Genomic DNA, 11,286 nt, shown 5'->3' on the forward strand with positions numbered 1-11,286 from the left:
CCTCGTAAACAGTTGGTGTGTTTCAAGCAACAAGACTCATGGGTTGTGGGGTGATAAGTTGATTTCTTTTTTTTTTTTGCTAAATTCTTTTATTTTTGTTTAAATTCTCACTTCAATTTTAATTCTTGAAGAACAGCTTCGACAACATATATCGCACTCATTATAAGAAGCAAAGGGTTATATCAAAAATTATTAGTATAGAATCACAGGAAACCTGGTTTGGAACCAGAAAAAAATACAAAACAGATATAGATACATAGACACAGGACAATTTTTTTTTTATAATTATTTGGAAAATGTTATTTTCCCCTACTTCTCGATTCTTTTTTCTTTTTTTCTTCCTTTATGCGCATATGATGTTTTAAGTTTTACAAAAAATGAAAATAAAGACTAATATTTTACAAAATGAGTAACAATGCTCGTGGTAAGTGTTTGAGTGTGGAATTGTTCTGTTTTGTTTGGTTTTTTTTGCTCTTTTTTTTTTCTTCATTCTACACAAGGTTCAGTTCAGTTTCGACGCGTTTTGTTTGTTACTGTACAGCATATATCAACAACAGTCCACAATAAATCCTGGAAAATCCAGTATCCCCTTCAGGTGAGATTAATATCCCCTCAATACTCATTTTTTTGTTGTTTTGATTTTATTTTTTAATTTTTTTTGCCTTTTTCATCTCTTTTATTATTATCATTTATTTATTTTTTGTCCTCCTTTCTGGGGAAAAAAAAAAGGCCAAAAATAAAATAAAAAAGCGAAACATCACGACCTGTACGGACGCGAGGCCCGTCCTTCCCCGCCACGGCCACACCTCTGCTCCTATTCGGCCCTTTCTTTTGTTCGGTGTCCACCTCCGGGCCCCCCCCGCACCCCGACTGCCCCTCGGTGCGAGCGCTCCAGCCTCTGCCGCTCCTCCGCGTTTCTGCCGGGGGTGCGGGCCGGGCTCTAGGAGCACTGGATGGACATGTAAGGCCAGTTGAAGCTGCTCCCCGACAGTAGCATATCCCTGATGAGGGTTTCGATGGGGGTTTTACCTACCAAGCGGACGAAGAAGAGCTGCTCGATGACAGAGGAGGAGACGGTGCGCAGCGAGGGCAGCCGCAGCAGCAGCTTTCCGAAGCGGCTGGGCTGGTTGGGATACTGGCTCCTCACATACTCCTCCAACGCGCACTGGGACTTCTCCTGAAGGCTCTCGATGTGCGCAGCATCCGACAGGCCGCAGGCGTCTGCCCGTCGCACCGAGCCCGCGGAGGCAGCCGTGGAACGGCGGCGGCGGGAGGGAGAGGAGGAGGAGGATGGGAAGGAGGAGGAAGGGGTGGAGGGAAAGATGGTTAGTGGAGGGGAAGCGCGCGGGGAAGCGCTGCCGGGATGGGGGGGGCACCCCCAAAGACTGACCCCCCCATCCATCCCATTCCCATCCCATCATCATCCCATTATCATCACCATCCCGCAGTGCCGCCGAATAAACAACACGACCTGTCCGCGCCTCGCAGCCCCCGCGCGTATCTCCATGGGCGATGCCTTGGGGTGCCCACACAGCCCCCAGCTCCCCTACCACTCACCCCTCAGCCCTTCTGCGCCCCCATCGGACACACAGACACATGGACAGGGACAGACACACGGACGCTCTGCGCCGACGAGTGCGGTCCCGACCCCAGGGAGCCCTTCACTGGGCTGCTGGAAAGCAGGACCAGCCCCAGTTAAACAACACCGGGTGTGGGGGAAAATGGAGGGTTACTGGGGAAAATAGTAATAATTATTAATAATAAATAACAATAATAAAGGTGGAAAACGGAGGCGTGCACACTCAGAGGGAGTTTGTTGACATGGCTGCGCATTATGAGCAGACAGCGGCTGGGACTTGCAGCGGCAGACAGGGAGCCGGCCCGCTGGAGAAGAGATGAGGCAGGGAGAAAGGGGGTCCCCTCCGTCCCTGCCCCGCCGCCAGACATGGCAAATTGAACACGACTTTGCAGGCTGCGCGATAAATCCGGCGAAAAAAGGGTAGTGGGTTAGCTCGGGTTTACACTAAGCCGGCTGCTGCAGCTCTCAGACACAAAGCTGGGGAGGGCTGCAAGGGTGAGTCTTGCCTAAACGTGACTTGAGAGACTCCCTATAGCTCCTTATGGCACGTATAGGGCCAGAAACTTGCCCCTTGGCACCCCTCAGAACGATATCACTCTGGGAAACGCATCCTAGTCCGGGAGCAGAAACCCCCTCACATCCATGCTTTTGCCCTGATACACCTTATCCTGCTCCTTCTTGTGTGCACAGGTACACGCAGAGAGTTGTAGGTGCGTTTGTGCATTGACACGTTAACTGTGTGCCCCATCTCTGTGAACCCCCAAACCGGAGATAAACTGTGCACAGTCTGCTTACTGGGGGACTTGTACAGGAAAATGCTGCCGTGGACAAGTGGTGGGTATGCCCTTATGGTTGGAACCATCCACATTGTTTCAGAGATTAATAATAATATTTTAAAATTACACAAAAAGCACCCAAACAACACCCACCCCCCCACCCCCAATATATCAGGATCAGAGGGAGGCAGCCTGCTGGCAGTGTGGTTTAACACAGATCAAAGCCAGACTTTGTTAATATATAGAGCCATATATGAATTAATGCATGTTAATGGCCCCCAAAAGGACACTACAAAATCGTGAATGTAAATTATGACCCTGGAAAGACACAGCAAATTATTCAAAGTTCCTCCTCCCACCCAAAAAAAAAAAAAATTAAAAAAAAAAATCTGTGGCAACTGCATTTTTGAAGTTGAAGTCTTCGCATATCAAGAACTGGCTTTACAAAGATTTCTGAACACCTTCATCTACAAGACTATGGCCTCGAGCAAAGACACAAATAAAACAAGCCATAATTCAGGAACTTCTGAGGAGGAGAACCTTTGACCTGAGCTGCGGACTTGGCATCCCTCAGATATACAATTATCTGAGCCAGGCTGCTCTGTTAATCCATACCTTTAATGCAATGATATTTTGCAACATCTAAAGCACTAGGCTGCAAAGTATAGATCTATCAAGAGCTCGGGCCTGTTCCTGTTTGCAATATATATCAAAACCACAGGCCTGTTCATATGTTGCTTGCCACAAATCACACTCCATATTTACATATATCTTGCTATTTTACACGCATTATCTGCCCATTATGCATTAGGATCCTATTCAACTTCCAAACAATGCAATATGAAAGGGTCTTACTGACACCCTAGCAGGGCGTTTTTCTTTATGCTCCATATGTCATACCCTTAAGGTTAGTAAAATATTTATCAGATATTTACGATAAGTGCACCTATAATTGCAGGTCACTGGACAATGCAGACGGGCAAGTTACTGTCTAGAAGGGCGCCAGCCTGGGGAGGTTGGGAGAAGGGTGTGGTGTTTAGAAAAATATACCTTGGATTTTGGCTTAGACCTCCAAACACTCAGGATTTTCTCATGGCAATAGTATCTATGGACCTTTAATTATTTTAAGTGATCTGGCATATGCCTTTACTCAGTTTTATATTCTGCATCCTTGAAGATGGTGGTGGGAAGGCTTAACTCTCCCCTCAGAATGGGATTAAAAATCGTAATAATTAAGGTATACACAGCTAGATTAGATCATAGAGTCTAGAGAGGTGCAATCTACGGGAGAAATAATGCAATCCCTGTTTACCAGAGGTGAATAATAATTACACCTCAGAAAGTGGGCTAATGTGAAAATCCTGTGTGTGCTTCACTCTTTTATATGGCAGTGTGTCAATAAGGGAAAGCTGTATATTTCTTCCTGCAGTCTATGGAAGAGAAATTATGTAAATAAATAACCATTACTGTTCAGCACACTCCAGCCTTCCTCTTTGTAGTGGCGGGAATATATTTCATGTTACGTGTTCAGAAGAGTTTAGTGCTCAGAAAATACAGATGTAATCAGGTGGCATCTAACTAGAAATCAAAGTTCTTATTGCGCTACAAGTAGATTTATTGAATTTATGTTATCTGGCTCTGTTCCTTCCTGGAAATGTGTATTTATGTGGAAGAAAAAGTAGGAGCAGGAATTACTAACTCTGAAGTTTTGGGGGGAGAAAAAAAAAATAAAGAAGAGTAAAAAAAGAAAAAAAAAAAAAAGACGCAAGAAAGGATAGGTTTTAGGTCATGACCCAGCTGTTGGATGGTGTCCAAAATTTTACGGATTTAATACATGGTATCCGGAGCCCAAATGTTAAAACCACAACAGGAGAAAGCCATGCCAGCTCTAAATACTTAGTTGTCAGCGAAGGACTTTGGACAATATGCCTAAAAATGTCTTTTCCATAAGTCAAAGTTTGTTTAAAAGTTGGATGACTTTGAGAAAGGCTTCCCATGAATTCCCCTCTGGCTAAGCAATCAAAACAAGTTTAGTGAAAAGTGGAAATGTGCGGGTGGTGGTAACGGGTAGATTACTCCTGACAGCTGTATTTCCATTTTCTGAGATGCCCCGTGCCATCCTACTCCAAAATAATATGATTGTTCCCTTCCTTGAGCCCCGTTCACACTCTGCTCCGCCTTCGGAGGGGGCTTCTCCCCTTGCAAACATTTAGTTATGGCATTCGTTATTAACACGTATAAATGAAGGGCTCCTCTAAAGCCAGGGTTTCTAGATAAGGCCGATCATTTGGGGAAGGTAAAGGGGGAACACGGGAGTGGGGGAAAGGAGGAGGAGAGAAGGAGAGAAAACAAAAAAGAATATCTCCACCAAAATGTCCCCATCTGGGGCAATCCCCTTCTCTGGGCCTTTGGTGGGTGGAAGGGCCGAGGCACAAGCCAGGTCCCCTCTGCTTGAGAAGGATGTCTCCAAGTTGGATCTGGGCAAAAGGAAAAATAAATAGTAGTAATAATAAAATCAGGAGGGTTCTCCCCTGCCTCCTCTGTGTATTGATGGAAACCCTGAAATCAATGGGAAGGGAAAGTCTGAGAGTCTGCAGGCAGGCTGAAGGAGTTAAATCAGCCTGATAAATGCCGGCAGGTCTCTTTGTCACTTTTGAAAAACATGTTTCTATCAGGAAGACTTATAAAGATAAAATACATTAAAATGTCGAGCTGGCTATTCACTAAATCTTTCATTTGTTTTAAGATCTGCACTTTATCCTGTGCAAAGAAATATTCCCTCCAACGCTGCGAGACTGCACTTGCACTGGAAGTAAAAGGGGGCAGTCACAGTACACGTCTCCGACCACCCTGCATACAAATTAGATACTCCTGTCTAAATAAATTATCTGATGCTCAAATCGATATTAATACTACATTTGCTACATTACAATATTGTGCAAATTTAGGAGTCATTTTAATACAATGTAAATACTATTTCTCATGCATGAAAGGCAACAAATATTGATGGATTATAAACTGCTTACTGTTAAACAAGGCCTTTGAACAATTTGCCATCTTTGTTCAGGAATGCTTTTAATTTTGCCTCGGCCTAGTTTTAAGACAGATTTATCAGAGATGTGCAGTTATCGCTAACTGAGAGGACTGGTTTGGAAAAGGGGGAAGAAACCAGGACAAGAGAAGAAGAAGGGGAAAGGGTGGGGGGTGGGTGGGTTAAAAAAAAAATAAAAATTTAAAGTGGAAAAAAAAAAAAAATCCCAAACAAACAAGCAGAAAAAGGGGCAATTAGCCCCGTCGTGGCGATAATTAGAATAATAATTAAAAAATGACACTGTCAGGCCTCTTATCTCGCCTTGTTTCCATTTCTTATATTTCCTCCTCATCTCTCGCCTTTGATGTTTATAAATTTCTCCCTCGCAGGTTACAATAATAGAAGACGTATTATATTCTTATGGGCTACGACCAGAACACTTCAAAGGCGACGCTAATGCACTTCCCTGCTAGTTAATTCGAACCATCTATCACAGAGGAAAAATTGTTAACATGCATGTTTCCACCGCCTCCACTTAATTTGATATATATATATATAAATTTGAAAAATATATATATATACTTGAGATATACATATATTTATTATGACTGGTGGGCCTGAGGGAGAGGTCGATCCTTGGGCCGGGGAGTATGCGTTTGGCGCTCTTTTCTTTACAAAATTACAAATGTGATTTTTTTTTTTTTTCATTTTTCCCTTTTTTTTCTTTTTCTTTTCACACACACGCGTGCCACCCCCCCCACCCCTCCCCCCGCCCTCTCACCTGAGGTGAAGAGGACGATGGCTTTCAGGCAGCTGTACTCGGCCGAGTCGACGTGGAGCGCCTTCAGCTTCTCCACCTGCTCCTGGAAGATGCGGATGTGGTCCATGAAGGCGACGACGCGGTCCGCCGACATCGGGGATGCGTGGAGGCCGGCGGCCGCCAGGAGCGGGGCCACATGGAGGGGCATGGAGCACTGGGCAGCGTTGAGGACGAAGAGCTCGCTCCAGGTGAGCCGCAGCAGAGCTACCTGGTCTGTGATCTGTAGGTCGGGGAAGAAGGGGATGTTGCGGGCCCACTCGACGGCGCTGAAGAGCAGGCGGGCGGCCAGCTCGCAGATGTTCTCGATGCCCATGATGTTGTTGGGCTGCATGCACTGGCTGCCGTAGCGGGAAGTGGGATAGGGCTCGGCCCGCAGCAGCAGGGAGATGTATCCCGAGAGATAGCAGTGCCCGTTCAGGGGGTCGCCGTTGGTCAGGGCATACTGGCCGGGGTTGGGCTGGGTGGGCGGCATCCTTCCTCGCTGAACCGCTGACAAAAAGAAGGAGAGAAGGAGAGGAAATGTGCATCCAGGAGGATCGCAGGCTTTGCCCCGGCGGTGCTGTCAGCCAGCCGGAGACAATGCCTGGCTTCTACCCACCCCGTACACACACATACTGACCCCCGCTCCTCACCCCCGACACACGCACAGGCACGGACAGACAGAAGCATGCGGAGCCGGGCAGCTGCAGCCGACCTGCATCAGCCCCACAACACGACCCGGCATCGGCCCCAGCCCCGACCCCTGCTCAGGCAGCTCCAGCCCAGCGGCAGCCAACCACCCGCCCCCCCGCCCCAGCGTAGACAGGCTTCACAAAATAAACACAGATTAAAAAGAAAGAAAGCCCCCCCCCCCCAAATAAAAATAATAAAAAAAAAAAAGCCAAGGCAAACAAGACAAATCTGCACACAACATCCCCCCCTCCAGAGCCCCCCAACCCTCTTGCAACAAAAGGCAGCCGCCGCACGTAAAAGGAAAGAAAAAAATTAAAGAAAAAACAGAATAAATAGATAAATGAAATAAAATGAAAAAATTAATTCCTCCGGGTAGTCAGAAAGTGAGGTTAAAAATCATAGCCAGCTGTTAAAAATACAGCCAGGCTCTGTTGTGGATCCCAGCCGATTGCCCTGGTAGCACTGAGATTTACAAGCGATCTGCTGTGTAGCTTTTTAAAATGGAAAAAAACCCAAAACAAAACAACTCATATATAAAAATAAGAGTAATTACAAAAAAAAAAAAAAAAAAAAAAAAAAACCAACCCAAAACAAATGCGTTCGTATTCTTTAAAAATACTGCTTCGTTACCATTCAAGCTGGAGCAGGTCGCAGCCCCCACCTCCCCATTGCTAACTTTATTACACAGAAACATCTTTCCACAGAAGTCTCCCCCACCCCTCCCTCGCCCAGCAAAGTTCTCCCTGCTAAAAGGAAGAGAGAGATTAAGTATTATCAGGGGAAAGGGGGAAATAAAACAAAGGTCCGAACTTACAATAGCCAAACATTCTTGGAAAAAAAAGGGGGACGGTATAATTAATATCTTTGGTGCGCTGTTGCCACTGCAAAAGCCTGCAGTCAGCGTTGCACAGTGAATGCACAAGCTTGCAACTGCAAAAACACTGGATTCATTAACCATCTCCACACAGAGCGTAAGCATGTCTCAAGTCCCGAAAGCTGACCAAAGTTGGTTTTGTTTTGTCTTTTTTTTTTTTTTCTCCCAGTGTGTGCGTGTGTTCTTCTCTATCAGTGCCAGCCTGTGCAGCCGCATGCCATGTAAACAAAGGTAACTTCAGGGGGAGACACGACTGCTCGGGCTCTTTCCCCGCACACCCGCACACACACACACACACACGCACGCACATCACTCATCTTTCCGGCGTGCCACTGCATTTTCCCAACTTTCTCCTTTCTTCCCCCACCCAGCACCCCTCCTCCTCTCTCCTCCCGGGCCGGACCTCTCTCCAGCCCACCTCTCCCACCTCCTTGTAAACTTGGCAGTTATTTGTCAATTAGCTGCGAGCACAATTCTAACTTTCCTTTTTCTGATTATTTTTTCCCTTCTCTTTCCTTCTCCCCCCTCCCCCCCCCCCCCCGCTTTTTTTGTTGGTTTTTTTTGCCCTCCCCCCCCAGACGCCTACCAACAGCCCCTGAAGCTGCCAATGAAGTCGTCATATTTGCGAGCTCTTTCAGATCTGGAGCTGCTTCATTCCTTTCCTTGTGGCGTACAAAATTTATATATTTTAAAACCAATGAAGGCAGTAGCAATCTCCGCTCTGTAAAATCGACTGTTTCGCTGATGTGACTCTAAGACATCTTTAAAGACAGTCACAGGGTAAACTTTAACTGCAAACCGAGAAAATACGTTTCGAGGAGAAAAAGGAAGGCAGGAAACCTTCCTACGCAAGAATGAGCCTGAAAGCGAGGAAAACCACAGAGAGTCTTGGAAAGGAGGAGGAGGGGGAAAAAATATAAAAATTAACAAAATAAATAAATATCAGAGCAGTTGGAAATGGTGAGGAGCCCGCTGCCAGATGCAGGCTGCGGATTCTGCTAAAATGAGAAGAACCGGCAAATAGGTTATAAATCGCGATTTGTATGCAGGCTTTAAGGAGAGGGTGGAGTTTGATGAAGAAATAAAATGAGCAGAGTGCTAAGGAGGAAAAAGAGAAAGAAAAAAAAAAAGAAGAAATGACAGAAGTACAGAAACCCAGTTCAGTCACAAACTTTCCTTTGAACGCATGGAGTGAAAACAAGGCCAAATCTAGCACAGAAGCACACTCCAGGGCACCGGGAAGCACAAGGAAGCGGAGATACAGTAACACATTTCCCCTTTTCCACCCCCCGCTTTCCTCTTTTTCGCCCCCTTTCCCCTTTTCTTCCCTACTTACACGTCTTTCATCTTTCTTTCGGGGGAAAAAAAAAAAAAAAAAAAAAAGAGGCTGGGAAAATGGATCGTACCTAGAAGTGTTGCGGGTTTAAAAAGAAATGATGGGGCGGAAGGGGGTGGTTGTGGGGGAAAGGAAGCTGAATGGAAGCACATCTCGTACGGGAGAGAGATGTATCTCCCCCCACCCCCCGGTCTCTTGCCAACAATAGACAAAACCACATCCAAACACACGCACACGCACACACACACACATACTCGGAAGCGGAGATAGCACCTTAAATGATAAATATTTAGCGAGAGGCCGTAATAATAATAGTAATAATTAATAAATAATAATAATAATAATAATAAATTCCCGGCACAATGAGCGGGGAAGGGGCGAGCGCGGTGATGCCGGAGAAGGGGGTGGGGAGGAGCGGGAGGAGGGCAGGAGGCACAAACCGAAAAGCAAAAGAAAACACCACCAACCACCATCGACAATAACAACAAAACCTGGCGTAAAGCTGCCAGATGGAGTGCAGGCACAGGGAGAGATTGACATGTGCATGGGAAGAGGGAGCGAGAGGGAGAGACCTAGATCGCCACGGAGAGACGTAAATAAATATATATATATATACACACAAAGTGTGTTTTATATATATATATGTACGTGTGTGCAAGCCGCGCGTGTGCGCGAGCGTGTATACATATATATGTGTATACACATATATATGTATGTATATATATATGTATATATGCTGCCTATGCATACCGGTGCACGCTTATGCACAGGCAGATACACAGACAGAGAGAGCCCCTCGCACACGCACGCCTTGCCCAGCCGCGGGTGGAGGGGAGGGCGGTTGAGGGGGGGTGAGGAAGGAAGGAAGGAAGGGAGAAAGAGCGAGACAGAGCATAGTAGGGAAGAAATATTCACCTTCCCGCCTCATGCCCACTTTGAGGCACTTCTTGAGGCGGCAGTACTGGCACTGGTTGCGGTGGTGCTGGTCGATGGGACAGTTCCTGTTGGCGCGGCATGTGTAAGTTAAGTTCCTGCGGACGCTCCTCTTGAAGAAACTTTTGCATCCCTCGCAGGTGAACTGGCCGTAGTGCTTGCCGCTGGACTTGTCCCCGCACACCACGCACTCGATGTGCTGCTGGCTCTGCCCCGAGCCCTGCTGGCCCGCTCCCTTGTCCCCGGCCGTGCCCGGCGTGGAGGGGGGTCCCGGCTGGCTGGGGGTCTGCGGGGTGTGCGGGGCGGCCGAGCCCCCGCCTTGCTGCTGTTGGGGCTGCTGCTCCCGGGCCGGCTGCGCCGCGGCAGGGTTCGGGCCGCTCGGGGTGCCCCCGGCCACGTCTTCCTGCGGATCTCGCCAGCTGCTAACTACCATTGCCATATCTCGGGCCCAAAAAAGTGCTGGGGAGCGGCGCGTCTCGCTGCGGGCTGCCGGGGAGGGAGGCGGGGGGCGGGCGGGGGGCGGCCGACCGGGCGCTGGGGGCGAGCGGGGAGCGAGGGGACCCTGCCTGCCGCCTGCCTCCGCCTCGGCTGCCGCCGCCGCTGCCCTGCTGCCGCTGCCGCCTGGAGCCGCTCCTGCCGTTTTCTTTATTTTATTTATTTTTCTCCGGGAGCCCCCCTCCCCTCGCTCTCGCTAATTTTTTTTTTCTTCTTTTTTAGGGAGGGGGAGGGGGCAACAGAGGATTCTCTCCCTCTCTCCCTTCCTTCCTCTCTCTCTCTCTCTTTTTTTTTTTTTTTAACCACACTCTTCCTTTCCTCTTCCTCCCTTCCCTTTCCTTCCCTGCCCTTTCCTGCGCTTTTCACCCCCCCTCCCCTCTTCTTTAAAATACCCCCGCCTGGCCGCTTCCCGGCTCAGCTCCCGCTCTCCGCGGCTATCGCCGCCTCTCCTCGCCCTCTCTCTCTACCCCCTCCCACCCCCCCCCCAAACCCCAACCACACCGGCCGCCACTTCAAGTTGCAAAATCAGAAACGGCAAACAAGGCTGTCGGAAGAGGCATTCAGAGGAGTAGCACGCCGGACACGCACACGCAGGCAGACAGGCGCGCACACGCCCGGCACACGGCGGGCTCCCCCACTCGCGCACACGCACACGGGCACGGGCACACACGCGGTCCGGGCGCTACGAGCGCGGAGGATGTGCGGGCATAGAGGAAGCCGCGGCGCCGCCGAGGAGGAGGAGGAGGAGGAGGAGGAGGGGAAGGAAGAGG

The 11,286-nt window shown here is 48.4% G+C and overlaps 1 protein-coding gene across 5 annotated transcripts; it reads right to left on the reverse strand.

The window, feature by feature from the left end:
- Positions 1-249: 249 nt before the first annotated feature.
- On the reverse strand, positions 250-10,881 carry NR2F1 (nuclear receptor subfamily 2 group F member 1). 5 transcript variants are annotated; one of them, XM_065662253.1, is made up of 4 exons: positions 10,004-10,881; positions 6,168-6,695; positions 1,034-1,221; positions 250-949 (listed from the first exon to the last, which is right to left on the reverse strand). In XM_065662253.1, the coding sequence occupies exons 1-4, from the start codon at positions 10,458-10,460 to the stop codon at positions 941-943; spliced, it is 1,182 nt and encodes a 393-aa protein (XP_065518325.1). In that variant the 5' UTR covers positions 10,461-10,881; the 3' UTR covers positions 250-940. The 5 variants fall into 5 exon arrangements, with proteins under 5 accessions (XP_065518325.1, XP_065518326.1, XP_065518323.1 ...); XM_065662254.1 differs by adding an exon at positions 7,693-7,808 and having other exon boundaries at positions 250-1,221; positions 10,004-10,243; XM_065662251.1 differs by having other exon boundaries at positions 250-1,221; positions 10,004-10,880.
- Between the last annotated feature and the right edge of the window lie 405 nt (positions 10,882-11,286).

Source organism: Lathamus discolor, chromosome Z, assembly GCF_037157495.1.
Source record: "Lathamus discolor isolate bLatDis1 chromosome Z, bLatDis1.hap1, whole genome shotgun sequence".
Lineage (NCBI taxonomy): Eukaryota > Metazoa > Chordata > Aves > Psittaciformes > Psittacidae > Lathamus > Lathamus discolor.

Bases quoted from the DNA above. Each gene is read 5' to 3' on its own strand.
- NR2F1 (XM_065662251.1), bottom strand. From the start codon at position 10,460: ATGGCAATGGTAGTTAGCAGCTGGCGAGATCCGCAGGAAGACGTGGCC. The intron at 6,696-10,003 runs GTGAATATTTCT...TCTTTTTGTCAG, and splicing joins AGTGGGCATGAGGCGGGAAG to CGGTTCAGCGAGGAAGGATG. The intron at 1,222-6,167 runs GTGAGAGGGCGG...TGCGACGGGCAG, and splicing joins CATCGTCCTCTTCACCTCAG to ACGCCTGCGGCCTGTCGGAT.